The 25557-nt window shown below is 25.0% G+C and overlaps 1 protein-coding gene across 16 annotated transcripts in view; it reads left to right on the forward strand.

Moving 5' to 3' along the window:
* The window catches only part of LOC147806778 (nuclear cap-binding protein subunit 1-like), a 33695-nt gene extending 8733 nt beyond the window's left edge, over positions 1–24962 (forward strand). For 7 of the 16 annotated variants that reach the window (XM_087167179.1, XM_087167180.1, XM_087167178.1 and 4 more), the window contains 4 exons: positions 11083–11201; positions 12401–12504; positions 14798–14900; positions 18295–24962. In XM_087167179.1, coding sequence (XP_087023305.1) covers positions 11196–11201; positions 12401–12504; positions 14798–14900; positions 18295–18423 — 342 coding nt within the window. In that variant the 5' untranslated portion in view covers positions 11083–11195 and the 3' untranslated portion in view covers positions 18424–24962. Of the gene's footprint in view, positions 1–3661; positions 3828–8161; positions 8226–11082; positions 11202–12400; positions 12505–14797; positions 14901–15607; positions 15746–18294 lie in introns of those variants that run through there. The other 9 variants (XM_087167176.1, XM_087167175.1, XM_087167186.1 and 6 more) reach the window with 7 other exon arrangements.
* Positions 24963–25557: the final 595 nt, after the last annotated feature.

The following is a 25557-nucleotide window of genomic DNA, read 5'->3' on the forward strand; positions in this document are numbered from 1 at the left end:
TCATGTGACATTTAATTTATTTGCAGTACTCCACTCCCTAATTTTAGAATCACTTGTTTCAGTTAAAAAAAATTTCTGTGCTATTTAATTTAGTTAAGGAAAATCTCTGAGCAGCATAATAAGGAGTTTTTGAAGTCATGTATTCGTATGTCTGAAGATATATGTCTGAAGCGTTACATTTTTCTTCCTTTTTAAAAAATTTCAAATTGGTCATTTAATTGAATTGTTATTGACAAAATGATTCAAAATGTTTTTGTATTTTTAACTTTATAAAATTCTCCAAAAATTTGTTGGTTATAACTTAATAATAATAGATAATAGATTTTATATCGCACTCTTTTTCTGAAAGCTTTTGTACTCCCATTCAAAGAAATCTGTAAATTATTTTTTCTCAGCAAACCAACCAATCATACATTTTTTTGCAATCGCTAACAGCAATGTTTGTAAACCAATTGTTGTATTAATGCTATTTTTCTCTTTTTTATTTTACCTTTTATAACATATCTTAATTTTAATAAACTAACTATATATTAATTAATTTTACTGTTTTGTCGGTAAATATTTCATTTCTGATTCGAAATTCGAATTGTATAGTTATCACAATATCGAAAGTTTGTAAATGTTGCTTGCATTCCAGAGATGATATTTCCAAAACTATTCCTATTACCCTAAAAAGCAGACAAAGACTAAGGAATGTATAGGAAACATATTACATGATGTATAAACATAAAATATAAATTTCTTTTTATTCATACGTGTTTAGTAGGAAGAAGGAAAATGAAATCTGGTGTTTTAGTTTTGCACTGTACAAGATTCTAGTTGTTAAAACAAAAACAATTTACCATGCTAACCTATAAACCCATGTGTTTAGTTAGGAATTCTTTAAATATTTTAATTTCAAATAAGAAGAAAAAAAAAACAAATAGGTATAAAATTTAAAGAATTTTATCTATTTTTTTCCCTATAGAGTATACAACAAAAAAATTAGACAATTTTGCATTTGTGACATTTATTTTTGTATACTGAATCTCCTAAAATAATAATGCTAATTCAAAACAACATTATTTAAAAATTTGACTTGAGATATTGGTTTAAAGAAAATATGATATTAATGAATATTTCAGAAAGGATATTTAATAATAAAAATATATTTGGATGGAATATGGATTATTTTAAAAACAAAGCAAAAGTTTATTTTAAGGAAATCAATCATCAAGAAGTAACGAAAACTTTATCCCGCAAAAGTCATTGTACACTTTCAAAAAAATCTCCGCTTATTAGAAAATATTCTAATTTTTGTTAAATTAACATTTAATAGAGTTTCCTTTCACTTCTACAATAGCTTTCATAAGTTTGTAAGTAAATGTAACTAGTTTTTTTTTTTTTTTTTGCTTGGCGAAATTTGAGCAGAATATTTTTTATTAAATTTTACAGAATCTTTTACAACACTCAATTGTGAATTTATGAATTTTTCCACAAATTTTGTATTTTTAATCTTTGATATGAAGTCCTTTTTTTAAGCATTTTATCATATATTACAGTGCAATAGCACACAATAAACTAACTTAGCAATATTCATTACTGATTCATTATGATGGCAAATAATCAACATTCAAATTTGGTTTATTGTTTTACTACGGCCACGAGCCGTTTTTAAATGATAAAATAAAATGTTATGGAATTAGCAAACCAAAGTTAAAATATAATTTTGCTATCATAAGTTTGGTACAAAATTACAAATAAATAAATGATAAATAATTAAGTAAGAAAATTAAAGCAATTGACGATAATTTTAATTCTTAAATCCGAAAACATTTAAGTGTACGATGACTTTCGTGGGGTAAAATTTTTGTTACAATTTGATTATTGATATCTTAACAATGAACTTTTGCTTTGATTTACTAAGTATTGAACTAATATATTACATGCAGTTTGCTAAGAATAGATTATACATCTTATTATCAAATACCCATTTTGAAATATTCATTTTAATTAATGAATTTTTATTTCCTATTTCAATAAAAGTTATAAAAAGTGAACGAACACTTTTGGGAGCCACTGTAACTATAGAAACTTATTGATATATAATCACCTGGAACGTTTTTCCTTTGCTTAATGAGAATATATTAAACAATACTTATCCAAGGTTTTATTGGTTATTCTGTTTTTGCCATTTGATAGATACACTTTGAGCAAAAACTGCTTAAAATAACACATTAAAAACATTTTTATTCATTAAAAGCAATATAATCTACAAGCTAAACCTATTATTTTCTCCACATGTCTTAATTTTTTAAAAATTAATGTTGTACCAAAACATTAAAAAATTAAATAAAAAAAACAAAATCTTGCCAAATTGTCAAAATGAATTATATTTACAAGATAATATGTTAAAAAAGTAACATTTTGAATAAAATATTTTATAATATTGATACTTTTCTAGTACACATCCTACACTTTATAAGAAAGAAAGAAAGAAAAATACAGACCTGGAAATTTTAAGATTTTTACCTGGAAATATCAGGGAAATTTGAAATCTGATTTGAGTGGCCACCATGATATATATATATATATATATATATATATATATATATATATATATATATATATATATATATATATATATATATATATATATATATATATATATATATATATATATATATATATATATATATATATATATAAAGAATAATAGGAATAACTCAATTTAAATTATTATTTTTTATTTATTATTATCATGTTCGTACTTTTATTTGTTAATTTTTGGCTTTTTTTTTTAAAATTAATTTATAATTTTTTTGTTACCTCCTGACTAACCTTAAATAGCTTTTTGTTTCAATAATCTGATTTCTCTGATCTAGGTGCTAATCTTAAAGATTCAAAAATGTTGATTAAGTAGCACTAACTATTGGTCAAGTTACTAAAAAAGTATTTTCTCTTAACTAGCAGACCTTACTTTTAATGATTTAGAGTTCTTAACCATCAAAATATGAACAAAAATTATAGAATTTGTTTCTTTAAATAAAAATTTAATGTATACAATTAATGTTCCTTATTCAATTTTAATAAGGTTTGAAAAAAAATAAAATTGTATGCTATACAAATTTTCACAGCATTTTATAAACTATGTATTTAAACTGTTCATAATTTGAGCGAAAATGGTTGATTAATTTGAGTTATGACACTTGAGAAAAAAACCATATTTTTAGAAATCTATTATTTAAAAACTATTTGATCAATATCGTTCAAATTTTGTATTGTGTCATTTAAAATTTGATAGTTTAAAATAATGCAATTTTTTTTGCCATAAAATTTTTTAAAAATTGACACGCAATCAATAAAATAACAAAAGGTTATTAAAAATTATTTTTTTACATAGAATTTGTTGAATAAAATAAATTTTAATTTATGTTCAGAAAGTTTTTTATTTTTTTCTTAAAAGAATTCTGCTCACCTGGCTGAACTGTCAGGGCCATAATTTCTGAATTTTGGCTACTCCAATGTTTTGATATACAAAATCCTAAATTTAAAAAAAAAAGAAGAAAGAACAGAATACTTTATATAGAACAGAGTTTTATTTTTTTTCTTCCTATTTCCGGAATGAATTATGTTTATTGTATTTGTTAGAAACTCTAATAAGAAATAAATCTTTTTACAGGGCCTAGGAGCCCACAATTAGCCATGCTAGTAGATTTCTCCTTCTCAGCTCGACTGTCTCCAGGTCAAAAGGACGATGCACGTCCAGTGTCTTTGAGACTGCGAGCTCGCAATCCCTCTGTGTCTTACCGAGAACCAAGGCTGCGCCCACTCCTCCGCTGGAACAGGTAAGTCTTTCATATTTATCTATTTTCCTATTTTAAATCTCCAAATAGCGAAAGTAATTTTTTTGAATGGTTAATGAATAACGACTGGCAGTTAAGCATAAAAGCATAAAAATTTTCCAATATTTTTTTACAAAACGTTACCTGATAAGATGATATTACAGGATTATTTTATAATAAAAAATAACACTTTCAATTTTAAACTGTTAATTTGTGATAAAAATAAAATATCAAATCATAATAATACTAGAGAATGATAGAGGATGGTAAAGAAATATTACTAGTAAATATCTATAAATGGTTAAACAATAAATAACTTATCTGTATTTGCTAATTAAGGAACCTTATAAATTTTCTGTCCATAAGAATGTGTTGATACCTTTGAAAAATCGTTTTAGACCCTTTTGTTTATATGTTTCACCTAGAACTGATAAAAAACATATTGGTTTGAAAATTGTAAATCTTCTCAAAGATAATTATATTTTTATTCCATAAAAATTTTCATAGAAGTATTTTTTGAATGAGAAAAAAAAAGTGGAGTGATTTAAGTTGCTTAGATATTAGTATGGCCTGTTTTTACTTCAAATAGGACTTAATATAACATGACACTGTTAAGAAAACTATTCTCATGCATAATGGTAATTCAAGTTTTTAGTATTAATTCTTTTAATATATGTATAACACTTATAAATGAAATATTTTATTAATAAAAAAGAATTTTTTGGACTTAACTGAATGTGTGATGCAGGTCTAGTAGCAAAATAAAAAGGCTTGTAATAATTTTTTTAATGTTTTTACCAACTTTCTTTATTTACTCTTTTTTATGTATATATATATAAATGAATAAATTGCAAATTTTAATTTCTGGACTTTATATTTTACAATTCAATTTCAATGAAATCATTAAAAATGGAATACGAATTAGTTTCATAGATGATGTTAACCTTTAACAATTTGAAAATATTTTTTTAAAAAGCAGATCTGGGTTTGCAAAAATTGCCTGTTACTTCCTTAGTGAGCCCTGTTAATTAATCCAATTATATCAGTGCTTACATTATAATAAAATTGTTTTTATTTTTAAATTTATTGATTTTTTTAAGAAAGGTAAATAATTGGCAATGTCACTGGTGGTATATGTATATTTGATGATAAACAATCATACTATTTTTAAAGTCCTTAATTTTTTCAAAAAAAAGTTCTTAATTTTTGCTTTGTTAAAAGAGTGGGAACCCTGGAAATGTATTGCTTTAAAAAATTTTCATTCTTTTATCCTGGGTTTTGTACATTAAAATTATTAAATTTAATTTTCGTGAAAATTTCAGTGATTTTAAATATTTATGTTGTGTGTTTAGGCGTAATTTTTAAACAGTCTCATTTTACGTGTCATCTAATTTTGATTTTAACTTCTAAAAATCATTTTTTGTTTAATTTAATTTCCTGTACACAGTTTCTTTTATATTCTTTGTTCAAATACTTTTAAATGACAATCGTGGTAAAAAATGAAAACTGTTTGGAAATCAACTTCTGATTTTTTGTTGTATAAATAATCTTTCAGTAACTATATATACAGTCTCTGGCCATATTATTAGATGCATTATTAGATTCAATGCAAAATCTTAATTATCAGGTGATACTATACAGCTGTATTGTTTTTATGTGACTGAAACCGGTTTGCACTTGTTTATGTTAGTGTATCAATTGGTTAAATTAGACGATATATAATATAAATTTCATGATAGGATAAATTAGACGATATATTATATTAGTATAGAATATTTATTATATCAAGCATTATATTAGTATATTATAATAATTATATCAAATTATCAGGTACACTGTAGTTTTTTAATTTTTACATGATTTCCACGAGTTTATAGGTATTACTTTTACGTTTAAACATGCGTGTAATGGGTTTTTATTCCGGAGATTTTGTATTTATTTTTAACATATTGCATTACAATGTTAACCAATTGATACAGGACCGTAAACAAATGCAAACCGGTTTCATCCGAGTGAAAACAATACAGCTGCATAGTATCACCTAATTATTATAATTTTACATAGAATCTTATTGTGCATCTAATAGTATAGCCAGGGACTATGTATATTCTATTATTGAACTAGTTTGTTTACCATGAAGTAGTGTGAATAAACCTTTTTTTTTTTTTTTTTTTTTTACTTTTGAAGCATATGATTTATTTTTATAACTGCTGTTGTTCCTCGTGGATTTATTTAGCACGTGAAAAAATTTTTTATCTTTAAAAAGTTACCGACAGTAAAATTTTCAATTTCAAAATGTAGATTTCGCTATTATATGCTATGAAAATATATATCCTTCTGTGTATAATCTATTAAAATAAATTAAGTTATTCTTTACATGTTTCTAGAATAGATTAAAAAAAGACTATAGAGAAAAAAACAAAAACATTTTTCTCTCTATTCTTAATTTTTCTTTTTTCTTCACACGTGTTCGCAATGTCAGTCTAAATTGCCAAGCACTGAAACATAACTGGAAAGAATGGTAAAGACATCAACCTAAAATTGTTTTGTTTTTTTCCAATAATTTTTTTTAAAGAAATATTAAATTAATACTTTTACAGTTCATATTATAACATAATAAGCGTTATAAGATTAATATCTTATATTTAAATGACAAAATACTTTGATAAAAAGACACCCATCTCTCTTCAAATTTATTCCTTAAAACTTTAAGAGAAATGAAATTACTCTGTAAAATCTATTGGATTATAAGAAAAAATATTTTTATTTTTAACTCTATTTATTGAAATATTTGAAATTATTCAAAATTTTCCTTTAAAATTTCTTTCATATTATTGTTATGTATGACTTAGAACTATTTTTTTGTGATTAATGTTATTGTTGTAATAATATATTTATCAGTAGTTAACACCTGATAGGGTGCACTATTGTATCACTGTTGATCATTTATTGTTAATCTTAATTATGCATAATTTAAATTTCTTAAAGTATTAATGTTAAAAGTTACAGCTGAAAAAGTTTTCTTGTATAGTTAATGCTTACATTTATTAGAAATTATTATTTATTTTCTTAATATTATGATAATTTTTACATAATAAAATTAACTTAAATAATATTATATTTGTTTGATATTAAAGCATGGATCTGTTTAGAGTATTTAAAAAATTTAGACATTATATTGGTTTATTAAAATTGTAGCATATAATAAGTTGTTGAATATACTGCTATGTTTTAAAAAGTTATTACAAAAAGTGGTTAAAACCCTTTTTGTAATAACTTTTTTTTTATAATAAAATTGAATGTTAATTTAATCTGAAGTCAATTTTTTTTTCTCAAATACAAAATTATCCCAAAGTTAATTAAGGTTATTTCATGGATTATATTTAGCTGAAAACAAATTATGAACTGAAATATCCACAACTTTCATATTTTTTTCCAGAAATTATGGCTTTTAAAGTTACTGAGATTTTTGTAAAATAAAATGTTAATAAACCTCTCCTTGGAAGATATTTCCATAATTGCTAAAAATAATTGTTTCATATATGTATTTGAGATCACACTTTAAATTTGTTGGAAAAATATTTCCTGTTGCGAGAAAGGAAAAGTACTTGCTTTCATTCAATTTGTTTTATCACTAAAGTATTATGCAGCGTTAAAAAAGCTTAATTTACTGACTTTGTTTCCAGGGCAAAAAAAAAAAAATCCAGTGTTCTACACGATTCTTAAAAGTGCTTTTAAACTGCTCACCTTTATTTTGAAAAATAAATACTTAAAAGTACTCAATTTTGGTGCAAGCAGGTTTTAAAAAGTCCTTAATTTTTCAATATCACTATACTTGATAGGAACAAATTTTCAGTTAAATTTTTTAAAACAAAGAATCGTTCTTTTATTACCTAGAATTAGACCATGCACCTAGGGTAGAGCATTTTAGAAAGACAAGAACGGATGTGTATGAGGGGGCAACAGGCATGGGGAACATGTCCTTTCATTTATATATTGGTTCATTGGTATATGCATAATATATGATGTAGATTTATGGATGGCTCTTTTTAATTCAGATCTTACTATTCACGAATAATATAAAAAAAAGGAAGAAAAACTTGTTCACTTTTTTTCTTCTCTTTTTCCCCCATTAGATTGAATTTCAGCACCTTTTTTGCAATTTTAATTTTGTATGATTCTAAGCTTAACTTTCCTGCTTAATGTGCGACAGACTCAGAAAATGAGAGATAGATGAATGATATTTCACTGGACATTGGACTATATTAATAATTTTTTTAGTCCTAATATATTTAAAACTCTAATTGTGTTTAATTTTTCTTATCTTTATTTTTTAGTGCTGCTATTCTCTTAAGCTATCCTAGAAAACGCAAGATTCCTCTTGAATATGTCACTGTTAAGGTAAAGTTATTTCATACAATAGCTTTAACTGATGTATTTGAGAAAAAGAATCCTAAGAAACGGTTGCAGAAATATTTATTTGATAATGTAAAAATGTTAGTTTTTCTCATTCATGCCTTGTGAGTCTTGAGAATTTGTGCCTATATTTGAGTGCTTGATACATGACGACTTTCTCCTCCTTTATAATTTGGAAAGTAAAATAAAGTTTTAACATTTTTAAGTAATATTGCTGTGTTTAAAGAATTTTTTATGAATAAAAATTTGCTTTGGTTTATACATTTTAAATATCTGTTAAAAGAAAAAAAACTTTTTACTTCAGATTTTTTCCCCTTTAAAATAATTTTATTTATTCTTTTATATTTTTCTACTTGAGTAGAAATATTCCTAAAAGTTTTATAATAAAATTTAAATAAAGTATTTTCTTATGCCGCAATGCTAACTGGGCATATTTTAGAGAAAAAATCTCAGAGCTGTCATCCACCCTTTGTGGGAAGGAGAACAATATTCAACTTTATAGGCAACAAGTAACATAAGTTATGACATTATAGTCTGATATCTGGCTTCCATACTATCTGACCTAGGAATAAAAAAAGTGAAATATAGGAACTATCTGTTTGTGAAACTCATTGTGGTTGGTGAAGAAGGAAAAAAATTAAGATTGCTAAAGCAGTTGTCCATACGCTTTTATTCTTCCTAATCATAAATTTTCACATTTGTGTTATTTATCCATAAACATTGAATATTATTACACTAATAATTTAACTTAAAATGTGTGATGGGTATTAACCCACTGACTGTTCTGCATGTAAAAAATCGTATTTCAACCTGCAATTTTCTCCGCAAATCAAAAACAGTTTTTCAATGTTAAGGGAATTGGGGAGAGACATTCTCTCAAATTTTCCCATTTACTGATCTGCCAGTGGGCTAATTAAATAGGAAATTTTGTTTTATCCAGCTGACATTTCCTTCTTAAGACTGGATAGATACTGTAATTGCTAAGATTACTGAACTTTGTTTTAAACCTCACTGAGATCTTGGATTTAGAAGTTCTTAGATTTTTTTAGCTGAGGGATCTTGAGCAAAAGGAAGACCAGTGGCCATGAGGTTGGATGGCAAGGACTTAAAAACTTAACTAAAAAAAACATTAACTTTGAAAAATTAAAATTGGAGTTGTCACTGCTGAAGAAAGATGTTAAAAGAAGTGTGATTTTAAGCAAATGTGCTAGATTTTCTGTGTTTTTAGAAATAAATAATTAAATTTTACATTTTTTCAAAATAAATTATTGAATTTCACTTTTTTTAGAAATAAATCGTTGGATTTTACTTCAACATTATTAAAATGTGTCATATTTTTCTTCTTCTCTTAAATATCCATCAAAGGAGAGAAAAATTTCTCTCTGATGTCATTTTAAAGAAAAAATATCTTTTTTTTTTTAATCTCCCTATGTTATTCTAAATCTTGATTGATAGTTAGTTTTTAAACGCTTTGAAAATAATAACTTCTGATGTTTTAATAAAATATGCGTTTTAATAAAAGAGGTTTCCTTTCTTAATGTTAAAATTTTATACCATTTCTATGCATTTTTGGTTGTTTTCTAAGCGAAAACCAGAGTTTTTAAAATTGTTTTAACATGTGATTTAGCCAAAGAATTTTGTTAGAATTATGGTATATATTTATTCAATAAGTTGTTATTAAAAATATCCCCAAAATTATGATTTTCAATTGCCATTTTAATAGTTTAGGCAACCATTTAATATCTATTATATCTATATATAATTATATATCTATAATAATTATTAAGTTTGTAACATAACTTCCTAAAATATTTTAAAGTGGGAGAATAATAAATCAGTTTATTATTTATTTCTTTTTTAATTTTTGTTTTAATTTCAGGTTCTATTAGGGGGAATTTTCAAATTACCTGTTTTTTTTTATTTCTGATTAATTTTATTAGGGAAAAAAAGTAGAAAAACACATTTGTCAAGTTTCACCAATTCTAATGTATATATATATTTGCATATAAAATTAATGAGTCAGAATCAGGAGGATCTTTTGGTGAATTTAGATTATCGTTTAAAAATTTTTTTAAGGCTGTCTGAAATGAAAAAATTGTAATTATAAAAATATTTGTAATGGGAAATTTGACTGAGTAATTTTTTCATGATGCACATTGTGTTACTATTGGCAACGGCTATACAAAGAAAAAAAACAAAGATAATTCTAGAAGGATTTTTTTTATATCGAACTGTGTGTACAGCTTAAGAAATTAGGTATTCACTTTTGAAATATTTTTTTTTTCTAAAAGTATTAAATCCATAATTTTGTTTTAGAAATTAATGAATAAAAAGAATCTTAAGTCAAGAAGAAACTCATAATAATTGGGTTTTGTGTCATTTACATCACATATATATATATAAAAGAGTAAACTAATCTCTATATGTAACAATGATACAATTTAGATTGTGAAGTAAACTGAAATGATTTGTTATATTTTTATCTTTTATAAAATCATCCAAAGTCTATAGCATATCAGTTAATATTTTGTATTTTTGACTCGTTTTCGTGAAAAAATTTCCATTTTATTTGTTTAATTACTAAAAAACTTAAGACAAGAATTTTTTTAAAAATTAGTCTTAGAAACTTTCAACTTTCTTTCCGGGTCACAGTACACTGATTGGTAAACATTGAGTACATGCAATGCTGTATTAAAATTAATATTGCATTATAATAAATATTTTCCAAACCAAAAACTATTTTAGAATAGAATAATCAAGTTAAAATTATGTGAGATTTGTAAATATGTTAAAAAATTTTAATTAAAAAAAAGAAATACAGCATTATTTTGTGGATTTTCAGAAGTGTTGCCAGGCAATTTTGCAGCTCAGCAGTTGACTCAGCACTGAAAGAGAAGTGCACCGCGGAAGAGGCCTTGTTACTTATTAAAGACTTGCCCAATCCTCTCCAAGAAAATGATGGTACATACTTTTTTTTTATTGTTGTTATTAAAACTTTTATATGATCTTTAATTTCAAATTTCGGCAAATGTTTGTAAAAATGCTTACTGCAATCCCAGTAAATGTTTTGAAGAATATTAAATGAATTATTTCAATTTAAAAGAAGAAAATATGTGGGTTTTTTTAACATATCCTCACTTTATACCATGTACCCACTCTACCCCACGTGATCCTACATAATGCTATTTCATTTTCAATGTATGGCCTATTCCTGCTGGGTCATCAAACTCTTTACTTTTATCTAAATCTAAATTACTTATTGTTTTTCGTGTGCCTAATTTTTTAACTTATTTTCTGCACCAGTATTTGGTTTTGATTTTTTATTGCCTGTTTATTATTATATTTTAAGTTTCATTATATATGTGTGTATATATATTTGTTTTCCTGATTTTTGTAATATGTATTGTTATAATACAATATGATTCTTAAAAAGTAGGTGCTCTAAATATCAGGTTAAAAATAAAATATTGATAATAAATACTTTTTATTTGTCATGAAATTATTGATATATGAATTATCATAGGGTTGTTTTCTTGTCAGAAACAAGCAGATGTTCAAATTGGTGGTTTATATAAGATAACTTATTTTCTCGGGTTTTTTGTATTTAAGTAAATTTCAATATGTATTATGTGGATATCATGCTGTTTTTAAAGTCTTATCCACATCAGAAGAAGCCCAAATTTGTATTTTGCAAAGCATGTTTGAATTCTGGCATGCTCGTCAACAGGTTTGTTCGTCTTATTCTTTATTGCATTTTCTTTTCTTTTCCTGTTAAATTTATTTTTGTTGTTGACACCTCAACACTAATTATTGATGACTGATGCATACAAAAGTTTGGACCCTCTAAAAGAGCAATCACTTCAGCAGGAGTGGAATAGATAAAAGGTAGAAGACTTGTGGTCCATTGCTGAAGTGTTTAAGCCACTGCATCTCTGCAAAAAGCAGTCTCTTTGAAATCAATTAAATTTACTAATTAGTAAAAGTCTACTTTTATTATTATTTATTATATTTTGTTAATTTATTTATTTTTAATGAAATTGGATTAAATATTGTTTGTCTAGGTTTTTTTTAAATTTGTTTTGTTGCATCCTGTTTATAAAAATGTTTCATTACATGCTTATAAAGATAATTTTTATTATTTTTTTTTGTTTTTGTTTCAGATGATGGTAGGGTTAGTTACGCAGTTTTTGAAAGGTGAAAAAGTTGAATGTTCTTCTTTAGTTAATTGGCTCTTTTCCAAAGAGATCTCTTCAGAATTTCCTAAGCAAGTATTCTTTATTATTATTACGAGACATTTGACTTATTACTTGTTTATAGGAATTTCTAATGTATGTATATGTGTGTGTATATATATATATGCCTACTGAGTGTCCTTTAAATGTTGCAACAAACTTCTGTGGGAAGTAGGTTGGGCACATCATAAGATTTAAGAATTACCTTGGAAACCATAATTGTCAATGTCATCATACACTGCTGGGGGCGCTTTATTGTGGACATGCTGTGCTTTTGAACTTTTTCTAAAATATTTTAATTTTATATTACTATTAATTATTGTTGAGAGTTCCATTAAAATAGGCTTACGAACTGCTGTTTTATCATAATTTAATGATTAGGCAAGCTTGTCCAGTTAGTTGCCCTATCATTAAATTACAATAAAACAGCTAATATTGTACTTATTACAATGTACAATAATTAATAGAAAACAAAAAAATGAAGATAATTTAGATAAATAAAAGTACTTGATGTTCATGGGCACAGGAGGTAACAGTTCATAATAAGAATGCCCCCTTAGCAGCATACAATAACATTTCTGGTCATGGTTTCCTAAGTAATTCTTAATCCTTATGACATGCCCTATTCCCCTAAAAGTTTGTCACAACATTTATGGAACAACCTGTATGTGTATATATATACATGCATATACAATCGATCTCCGGTTTTACGCTGTTAGTTTTATCTGTACATTATTTTACAGCATTTAATATGCATAATAGCTTAGACATAACAAAATACATTAGTTTTTTTATCAGTAATTTGATAAAGTATAATACCAAGCACAAGGATTTGTTTTGATTAGAGATGAATAAAATAGTCCATGAGACTCCAAAAATTATTAGTAGAAACTGTCATAAGAGGCATCTATTTATAGCACCCAAAATAATATAAGTTCAAAATTACTAAGCATATTCCGAAATATCAGAAATATGTTTTAAATTGCTACAAAATAATGATTGTGCTAAATCTTTTTTTAGCTGGTATTTTTTATAAATTTGTGAGATTTGTTCAAAATAATATTAAAGGAAGTATTTGATTGTAAAAGTTTAAAATAAAAAAAAACACAAAAATTTGGATATTGATTATTTTGAGTAGTTTAAAGTTATTGTTCTTCATACTTCTAAAGTTTAAAGCTGTTTCTTCAAACAAACAAATTTCGAAAGTGCAAAACTGTGCTGTTCTATATTGTTCCTAATATTCAATCATACACTGTAATTAATTAACAACATTATGGTTCTTTTATATTATCTCAAGTTTTGAAAAATTATTTTATTTTAACTGGTCTTTTTTAGTGGCATAAAAACTCTGATTACATTCTCACCAAAATGCATCTTCATTTAAATCACTTTTTTTGTATAATCGTAGTAAAAAAAGCACAATTTACTTAGTTAAACAAGTATATATGTATATATCTTGTGATGAATTTTTATATCAATTTAGTCTATGTGTACATTTTGTTTTAAGCTCTTTATTTTTTCATTTATATTTTTCTTATAAATATGTATGTATTTATATTAACTTGTTTTGGAGCTTAGTTTGTTTTCTATGACATATGTTATATTTGTAAGATAGATATGTTTATTTATTTTATTATATGTGAAATTTTAAGATTTTTTTATAAGTGTTAATTTTTATATGAATTTTATGGATTTTTCTTTTCCCATTTTTAAAATAAAAAATATCAACTGATTTATTAAGAAAATAGTAATGTAAATTTTATATTATTTATTAATAAAATTATTTACTATAAAATTATTTATTAAATAATAAGAAATGAGCTAAATGTATTGGGTGTTAGATTAAATATCCCGCAAATTGTCTTGTTTAGGTAAACACAAGTTCAATGATCTCACACTACCCAGTTGATTTTCTATTTCTTTTTTGATTCAATATCTATTTATAACCCCTATGTAGTTTAGCCTATTTTGGTTCCTGTGCCTTTAAACTTTTAGACCATACTTAAATATCATTATGCCATAAATGAAAATTTTTTTTGTTTTGTTTTGTAACTTTGTAATTTTCATTTTAGTTTAAAAAGGATACTCTGAGTAATTTAAGTAGTAACTTTAAATTATTTTTGATAATTTTTTTACTGAATTACTTTTAAAATAAATTTTTCTTCCTAAAGCTGGTATATTTGTAATTAGACATTATAAATTTTGCTTTTTAAAAATTACATATTTATTAGTTTTAGCGTTTGGTTTCCAAATATTTCCATTGCTATATTGTTTATTTGCTGAAAAAAATGTGTAAATAAAACTGATTTTTTATTTTATTTGTAGAGCTTATATATGGGAGATACTTCATTTAACAATATGTAAAATGATTCGTTATGTGACTAATCAGGAAAAACAAGTAAATGATGCTAAAAAGAAACTGCAAAAGGTAATTAGTCATTTAAAAGATTTGATCCATTTAACTGTTTGCATCTAGGTTAAATCTTTTTTGTATATATTATTATTATTATGTTTCTATGTTTTATTATCACCTATCAAAGGCAAGTTTTTAATTTTCAATGTATGTGTTTATTTAGTCAATGATGTGGAATAAGTTGGAGAATTGCTAAAAAAATTCTGTGTGAAATTTTATTTAATTGTATAAAAATCCAAAAAATTCCCAAACTTTAGTGACACTATTCAAAATATCCTTTTATCTCTAAAAAAAAAATGCTCTAAATCTGAAAATATATGAGATTAAAAAGAAGTTTTGTAACAGTTCTGTTAAATGTGTTTGTCAGTTAAAAATAAATAGACAATGTAAACCTTTTCTTGACTTCACATGTGATCTATGTTTAAATCTGTCTCTAAAATTAAAAATCAATATATTTCCACTTCTTTGATAGCATATCTCAAATCATACTTTGATACCCCGCTTTTATTTTGTTAAATAATTGCTCTCTGAAATGCTTCCACATTAAAATGTAAAGGGTGTCTTCTGATAAAGTCCTGTATTTTATTTTGTTCTATTTCAACTTACTTTTCTATTTCAATTTAAATATTATTCTCTAATCTTTTTATAAATTTGTTATTTATCTACTCTTTCTGTGAAACGTTTTGTTTTTTCTTTTTTAATTTTGGTTACACATCAAATAGTAAGATGATGCTATGGAAGAAGACAATGAGGAAGATTCTAATCATGTACGACCATCAGAAGGAATGATTGAAGAAATGGAAGAAAAATTAGATGCGGCCCAAAGTGATTTGAAAAATTTATTCTGAATTATTTTCCTGGTAAGGGAAATTGGTTAGCTCTCCAATTGGCAGTTTTAGTTTAAAAAAATTTAATTTTCTTAACACTTTTTTTGTTGTTTTTCTTAGTCATCATTAAGGGTGTCACGCAGACTCAGTCAATATCCTAATTCTTAACCTAGGAAAAGTCCATCTGACTAAAAAATTTATACATAATATTTTAAAGTCAAATATATTGAAGATTTTAGAGCTGCTATTGTCGACTAAAAAGGCAACTGGAATGAAAATTTTTAAGAATAAGCGACTAATTTGGACTAATTTCATTAATGTATTTATATTTTTTTTTTAAAAATTGCTATTTTTCAATCAATTGCAAAAAATTTTTAATTTTTTTAAATATCATTTCACTAAAATTATCAATTTTCTATATTCCATTATCCATATTTAATCCTCTTATACAAGTTTTTTTTCCCACTCTGTTCGACCAGTGCAATTGCAGCCCCTGATGGGGCATGAAAACATTCTGATGCCTTGGTCTATTGCAAGGAAAAACAATCCTCGAACCTGTTGTTTTTGACAGTTGCATATTAATGTAAAATTTTCAGAATTTAATTTAGCTTCATAAGAAAACATAGTTGAATTCACTTTGAATTTTTTTAGTTTGTGTTAACGTGATGTTTAGTTTATTCGAGTGTTCTTAGCCCTTTTTTTTCCAATGAGTTAGTAGCATCTTTAAAATTGTTTCAGAAATAATAAATTGCACATTTAGTAATAAAACTTGTATATTTTTTAAAACTAAAAAATATACAAGTATTTAAAACTTGTTTACTTTAATGATTGCATGTAAAATTTAGTCATCAAATAAAATATATAAAAAGCTTTTACAGTTTTACCTAATTTTTTTTTTTTCCATTTCATTTCATTTTACATTGACATTAGTAAGTAAAGTATTAGCCTGACCTTTATTTCTTGTCCTGCAGCTTCCAATTAACAAAATCTTGATAAATTCCAAACATTAGTTTTAACTATTTAGCATTTATTCTCTTGGTATATTAATTTTCTGTCATAAGATGGACTTTTAATGGTTACTGGTTCACTGTAAGTATCCAAATGTGCTTGGAATTTCTTTCATTCCGTAAAAACCTGAAGATTGTCAATTAGTACTTTCATCCTTTGAGATTTTCAAAATTTAAAGATGGCAAATTAAAGTACTAAATTAATATTATATAATTAGGTAGAACTTAAATAAGTTCTTTTCCAGAAAATTCTCAATTTCATTAAATATTTTAGCTTAGAACCTTCATTCACTAAGTTCTTCAATTGAAAGAAGAGTTGAATTTGGGCTTTTGAAATATGCTATATATTTTGATGCAATAAACTTTTCAAAGTATAAACATCCTTAATTTTACTTAATTTAAAAAGCCTTAAAGCTTGTATATGGAAGATGTAACAGTTTAAATACTAAGTAATGTCAGACATGAAGATGTTATATGCTCTATGTTATGTGCTTTCGATGTTACTATTTATACAAAAATACCTTTCTATTTTCAAAAATAACCTAGAATAATTATTGTTATTACATTTTAAGAAGTCAGATTATTGTTAACAATAAACTTATAAAAAAAATTATCGAGATTGTAGTCACACCTAATCACTTTATTATGAAATATGAATTATGTGATGTATTAGTATGAATTATGTTATTTAGACTATGTGAAAGTTACTAATTATTACACGATTTAGACTATTAATTTGCCATGTGTAAGTAAACTGCATTTTGTTTCAAATATATTTCATAAAATCATTAAAATATGCTTTAGATTGTTTGCAAGTTATGTTAAGGATAGATAAGTATGTTTAAAGCATTTAATCTTTTTTTTCCTTTTCTGGTTAAAATAATACTGCTGTTTCAATTATTACATTTTAACGTGTATTTAAACACTAGATTACTTTTTTTAAATTCATTTTCACAAGTAAAATATAACTTATCTAGTGTTGCATTATAGTACATATTAATGAAACTAAAAAGCCTTTCATTTCTTAATTTTTTCCTTATATTTTATTCTTATATTTTTTCCTTTCCGGTGACTTTGTGTTAGTAGATTCAGCAGAGCATATTTTAAATGGTTCGTCTTGTAAAACTAAGGATTACCAGTATTCTGAATTATTTAGCATGAGGCTGTTGCCCAAGGTCAACTCATAAAGTCAAAATTTACCACACACAATTTTCTCTAAAACTGTTCCATTTAACAGTTAAAAACCTGACTGTTAAAAACCTTTTTTTATAGTATCTATATTAAAGCTTCCTAAAATTTGGAGCGAGTTTTAACATTGGAGGCTAAAGTTGCCCTTATAGCCACTTTTCAAATTTTAGAATGATGCATTCAATGATTCTTGAGTTATGAGAGAGACAAACTCTTCATTTTATTATAGATAGTGCAAAGTATAGCCCTTTTAAAAGAACTGTCTTTAAGACATTCTTAACATATAAATGTATTTCGTAAATTCTAACATGTGTACCTATTCCTTAACATGCAAATTTATTATTTAAGCTTTTTTTTTTTTTAATATGAAGTGTTTTCTTTTTAAAGGGTACAGAATGTGAGCAGTGGAGAAGTAGATCTATGTCATCCCTCACCGTTTTCCCCATTTTGGAGATGATTTCCTTTCTTGTGGATAATTTGTGCAGCATTTATTGGTTACTATCATCCAATTTTTGACTGGAGTGTTTTCACACTGTAATTTTGTCTCAAGCAAGGAAAGTTCCAATCAATTTTATTTCCCATCTAAAAGAAATCTATATTTCACATTCAAACTAATAATAGCATTAAGAGTGTTCAAAAGATATTCCGAAATAATTGGCAATCCCAGTTTGAAAGGTTTTTCTTCTTCTTTTAACTATGCAAGTTGACCACTTTGGTACAACAATTTATGGTCCACTTAGGCAAATGGCCTATTTATAAAAGGAGAATTTAATTTTTGACTTTTCTTTAAATAAATTTTAGCTTAAACTGGAAATTTGTGCATGTTAATATAAGTATCAATTTAACTTCCTATTATTTCTTTAAATCATCTGAATATTTTTTTTTGTATGATGTTAAAAAATATATAAATTCATTAATTACCGATTATTACAGTCATTCTCATTGTTTAACAAATCTTTTAACATTCCTTGCCTTTATTCGTTAAAATTAACTGAAATTTATTTATTTTAGTGTTTGAGAAGTTATTGCTTGAATTAAAATATGGTTATATATGATAGTTTGTTACGTTTTTACTTCGAAAAATATCATATGTGTTTATGGAGAACAGTTGCTCTATGCAGTTATTAAAATGTTATTTATATTATACAGTTATTAATTGGTGAATAACATCCCGGTATTTTATTCAAATTCATGTTTCAATATTTTATAAGCAGTACAGACAGGTAAATTGCAATTTATTTTGGAATATCTTTTTATGTCTTTTACTCTAGTCATGTCTTTTTATAGAATCTCATTTTATTTTTGAATAAAAATTCTATTTTAGTAGATTGAAATAGGATTTTAGTAACTATTTTGATTTTGTTTATTCTCTGAATTCAACTTGTTTATGTATCGTTGTATTTACATATTTTTGTTAACCATTTTTGGAATGTGTTATATTTCCCGTTAGTATTTATTTTTAGTCTTATTCAGATTTATTGTAGTAGACTAGTCAATTACTAGTCATGAAAAAGTCATTGAAGTTGTATGTGTTATAATTAGGGTTGCAAATTTATCAGGGAGTGAATTTTCATGCTCATCTCCATGTTTTATTGTTCTTAAATCCAGAAATTTTTTGAAGTGCTGTGATTTGTGTAAAAATTGTTTGAACGGAGAAGTTTTTTCACCTTGGTATTCTAATTCAACACTAATTCTAACAACAATTAGTACTTCTCTGCAGCTTTAAAATTGATAATTTTTTATTGATAAAATGTTTAGGAAAATAGATCAATAGCAATTTCACATGAAAATAGTTCAGAGATAGTAAGATCACCTTACTTAATAAGATTTGGACTATCTTTTCAATTATAAATTAATAAGAGCAACGTGCCTTCCAAATAGTGCAATAAGCTCTTATTTTACCAGAAATTAATTGAAATGACAATTAGCTGAGTGAGTGGTTAAGACCGGCTATATGTCCAGGACTGTAAAATTTATAAAAACTTTGCTAACATTTCTATACGTTTTTTAATGCAAACAAATATTTGATGAAAGGAAAAACATATCAAGAATAATTTAACAATTTGCAATGTTTCTTTGAAATTCTGTTCATATGAATAAATTTAACGTTACATAAAATTAAATTAAATCAAAAAAAAAATTTCTGCTCGTTTACATGCTTATATTTGTATTCCTCGGAACTTTCTAAATTTTATGTGAAATTTGACGATGAACTTGCAACCCTAATTATGATCATTTTAAAAACACATGTAATTTTAATTGTTAAATGATCAAAAGAAATTCTTGGTCTTTAAGAATTCGTGAATTAATTTTTCAGCAAACTGGTTTTTAGTATTTGTGTTTTGCATGTCATGTTGTTCTATTTGTTTATTATTTAAATAAAAGTGTAAAACTCATTATAAATTATTGACAAATATATTTCATTTATATGTAAAATACAGCAGAACCTTAATTATTCAACGCCTCATCTATTCAGGTATCCGACACCTCTTTCAACGCTTGTTAAACTGTATTGCATTCTAGCTGATGCATTGTTCCTTTTTAGTCATTAAACTCCTCATTAAATTATATCAAATTACTACTATGATGATAATTATGAAAAACTCCTAGGAAATGACCCAAAAAAATTGAGAATGACTTTTTTTTCATTATATTGTGTCATAAGATTCTATTATTCATGTCAGAAAAATGAAACATAGGTAAGACAGGCATAAAGCTTCTAAGCTTTAGAAGAAAAAAAATGCTATATTAAATATTGATTTTTTTAAAAAAATAATATTTCTACAATGTTTTGCTATTTTATTCTAATATAATTTTATTCTCCTTAATCAATCATGATTTATTTGAAAAAACTTTTGTTAGACTCTCAAATTGTAGATGAAGTAAAAGAAGAAAAAAAACTTTAAACAAGTATCTAAATAATTAAAATATTTGCTTTTTGGGAAAAATAACTTCACATGCCTTTTTATTGTTTTTTTTTTTCTTTTCATTATTTGAATTGATAGGTATTTTCAAACTTTTTGTTTTTTTCCTACTCCCATGCCTGATAAGGGATTCTATTAAACTTTATTATCATTGCTAATTGCTTTGAGTAATTTTACTCACACTTATAAAATTGACATAAAAAGGTCAAAAAAGGATTTCAATTTTCCAACACACCCCTAGTTCCCTGGGTGTTGTATAATTAGGGTTCTAATCTAATATTTTGAAGTGTCTTCCCATTGTATTTCAAAATTTATTTTGTTTTTGCCAAAAATATGTGAAAATAATTTTATTTCTTGGTTGTTAAGTTTTATTAAAATAATGACTGTTCCTAATCTGATTCTAATTTATTAGTGAAATTTTAGTTGAATAGTTTAAATAAAGCTTAAATTGTTTTAAAAATCATTCTATTAAAACTATCATGGTGATCAGTGTTTATAACATACCTAATTTTTAAAATTTTCCAATTAGTTAATATAAAATGTACCTTTTAAAGTGGTCCTTTAGTAGGTAAAGAAAATTTACTTCAACCTTCTTTTTTTATATTACATTAAAATGAATGAAAGAGTACTGTTATATATCAATTCCAATTGAAATCTGATCAATTACTAGCCTTAATACAGTCGTAAGGCTTCTTAGTTAAACATTTACAATGAAGGTGTGGCGAAAAATTGTGTACTTAATTTTTAAAGATAATGATTGTCAGTCTGTAGAAATTTGATTACAGTTGCTAAAAATTTGTTATGTGTTTTGTTCTAATGCAAATATCTTTAACACATGCTTAATTTTTAACAAATTTTTTATAACAATTATGTTTTACAGTTACATAAAAAGTGCAGGACTTAGTATTTATTTTTAATTGACAAAGTATACATTATTTTTATTTATTTTTGGTGTCATTGTGCATTAATTAAACTAAATACAAACACTATTTACCCATAAAACATTTATTAAGGTTAATTATTTTATGTGCAAAATGCATTCAATGTATTTAACCAACTATGAGGTATTTTTGGAGATAAAATTTATTACTTAGGTACGCTTAATTTTTAATATTTACTGTGAAGGAAAATTTTTATTTTTTATTTTAAGTAAAAATTATTTTATGTCAGTTGTGTGATCATTTATTAAGATTATGTGATCCTATGTTTTTTATTATTTTGCATATTTATTAATGCTTTTTATTTAAGTTGTGGCTTACTTATATTAGAATTAGTGTCTGAATAAATAATTAGTAAAAAAAGAATTATGCTCAATTTTTCTAGAATTTTAATTTGAATATACTTTAATATTGAAGATAAAATATGACGATCTCAAAATATTACTAGCATCTTTAAAGCTTTTTAAATCTTGTAGTTAATGTGACATATTTCTGAAAATAAGCTTATAAACTTGATAAAGCTTATTTTGTACATTAAAGGTTAATTTTCAAAGCAATCACACCCAGTTAGAAGTTGTTATACATTTTAACAGTTTTTTTATTTGTTTTTAGTGTTTCATGCTAACATGTTTATTTGTATGTAGATTTCATGTTTGTAATATTTTAACCAGTTATTTAAAAAAAATAATGAAGTTTTATCATCTTTGTTAATAAATTATAATTGGTTATTGTGAATTGTTTCTGTAAAGGTGCAGATGACTTACTTGACACAACAGAATTTAAGGAAAATTAAAATATTTTTTTAACAATCGATTTTATGTATAAATCTACCTAGTGATCTTGTATTTTGTGTGAAGTATAAAAAAGTTCTACTTTCGATAATAATTTTGAGTTTTATAAAAATTTCAAAAAATGTCTTTATTTCATTTGACCCTAAAAAAAACTTAACCCTGTTGACTCTTTTATTAAAAATAATCATTCATTATATCATTTATTATTATAGTAATCATTTATATTATGTTATATAATAGTTATCATTTATATAAGAATTATCATTTAGAAAATAATATAATATGATTAATAATAATGATTACTATATAATGATTATTATTTATTAATCTTTATTATTATTAATCATATTGTTATTACAAAAGTAATATATTTCTCATAATATTTTTCAGTTTGTTTTAGTTTAACATTTCTGTTTATTAAAATGTTCAATATTGAATTTCTGAATGTTTAAAGGCACTGAAGTATAACACAAAGAATTTAATCTTACATGCCTGATTTTTGCAATGTACTGCCCGTTATGAATATGCACATTTTTGAGGAGTACGTTTAAATTAAGTCTGACTTATTTGCAATTTCAGTCTTGTGTATTTTTGTTGTACTCATTTTTGTTGATTTGTTTTGTCATAAATTTGATTTATCAAGTAGGAAAATAAACTTATAATGGAATTATTATAGCTTTTGAAATTTTATTTTCCTGTGTTTTGTGTTTAAATCTTTTTTTTTTCTTTGCAAATTTATTTCAACTTTTGTAAATAAGGGAATGGGGAAAAAACTGAAATGTTGCTATTTGATTGAAATATATTTTTTAACTTATATATAAAATTTATTAAAGAATTGTATCTAGAAATAATAATCTGACTTCATGAGCAATTTGCTCATTCAAATTAATGCTTTTTTCTTTCATTTAAAAAAAAAGAATGATTTTGCTTTATTTTATAAACATGAGATTTTTTATTGATCTCTTTTTTTATTGAAAGTGCTTCTTTAATATATTACATGATTCATGAAGTCTTGGTTAAAGTCCTGTTTCAAGTGGCTTTTTTATTATGAAGTTTTTTTAAGAAAATAATTTTTTGCAAAATGTAGTTAAACTGACTTGAGTTATTACAAATTGACTGTTGATAAAAATTATTTATCTACAGTCAATTTGTAATAACTCTAAATGACCAAGAAAAACAAATTGGTCTTTCAGAAGGTTTGACCTTTCAAACATTAATTTTGCATTTTTATTTATTTTTCTTCACAGAGAATTGATTCTTCAGAGGCAAAAAAAAATTCTCAAAACAAGAAATATTTTTTTTTTTGGTTTAAAATTACCCTTAATATTATCTTCTTTTTTAAGTTAGTATGGCTTTTTCAAAATATTTTTGGAAAGTAAAGTTTATACATTGTTAAAAGTTTTTCGTTAATAATTTGAATTTATACAATTCATGAATAAAATATAATAGCTTATGTTCTAAAAAATAATCAAAATTTATTGAAATAGTTATAATTTATGAAACTAAATTTCAGTTGCATTTCATAAACTTAGGAAATCCTAAGTAATTATCAAATTGACTTATAAAGTTATTTATTATATTTAACATAACAGAAAATGTTACTGTTGATTTTTTTACAGGGAACTTTAACTAAATATTGAATTGCGAATAATTTTTTTTAATTTTATTATTATTTTTATAAACATGTATTAAAATGAGTCCTTTTAAAGATGTCGCAATTCGATAGTTTTACACAATGTCTTCATTTAGTTACGTTTTTCTCCACTCTCAAAATCCGTTAAAACATCAAATAATAAAATTAAAAAAAAAATATTTTTCTGACGAAATACTACCATATATAGATAAAATATAGTCTAGAATTCTGGAAAAGTCTAAGAATTACATTGATTACTCGATGATAAAAAAAGTTTGAAAAAACAAAGGTTTAAAAAATAATTTTCTCTAAAAATTACGCCTTTACTTATCTCTAAAAAAAAAAAAAAAGTATGTTTTGCATATTGGCTTTTAGAATATTTTACACGAGCAGTTTATTAACAATGTAAAATATAAAAGCTGAATTAATCATATTTCTTATTGAAAATGTATATTAACTAAATCCTCAAAGATTTATGCATTATCAAGACTTTGTGTATCTGACAGAGCAATCAGATTGTTAAATGAAATCATTGATACAAAAAAAAAAAGGTTCCATTTTAGTACAAGTTTTTTTCCCTCGTCAATTCTATGGTGTTTCTAGTCTAAGAAGATATAAAATTTATGAAAAGTTCCATTTATCTCTTTTGATGTGTCGTAATATCTGTACCGTAGTTGACAATAAATTCTATTTCCCTTTAATGTAATAAAGTAAGATTTCAGTTCATTGTTCGTGTACAGAAAGGTGCAATAAAAGTTGTTATTGTAAATGCTTGCCTCATTGTTTTTCTTTACTACACTGCTGGACAATTGCTAAGGACGGATAACACTATCATCCATAGCAACCACAAAATGAAAGGAAGCAAAATGTGGAAAATTAGAATAAGTGCGGGATATAGTAAGATGAGGTATGCGTATGCAAATTTTTTTTCCACATCTGTTCATCTCGTGATAGCGCTGATAAAAGCTTTAAAGGTTTTGACGCGTGTGGAGAGTTGTTGTTTCAAGTCAAAGTTTTACAGGAAAGATTTAGTTGGCGAACTTGAAATTTTCGGCATGTCTTCCCGATATCACTTAGATCATTTTAAGCGTGGCCGAATTATTGGAAAGATCGAAGAAAGGCGAAAAATAACAGATGTTGCCAGGGAGCTCGACGTCGCTCACAGCGTTGTTTCACGGCTGTGGAAATCATTTTAAAACTGCTGGAATGTATAGTAGGCGGCACGGGGAAGGTCGTGTTCGAAGTACGACGCCTGCAGATGACAAATACATCGTCCTATCAGCATAAAAGGAACAGGCCCACCACAGCTCAGCAGGTGGCAAATCAGTTTCTTGCTGCCACAGGAAAGCAGATCTCCCGAAAAA

The sequence above is a fragment of the Parasteatoda tepidariorum genome, chromosome 7 (assembly GCF_982258835.1).
Source record: "Parasteatoda tepidariorum strain Cologne lab strain chromosome 7, Ptep-v5.0, whole genome shotgun sequence".
Classification (NCBI taxonomy): Eukaryota; Metazoa; Arthropoda; class Arachnida; order Araneae; family Theridiidae; genus Parasteatoda; species Parasteatoda tepidariorum.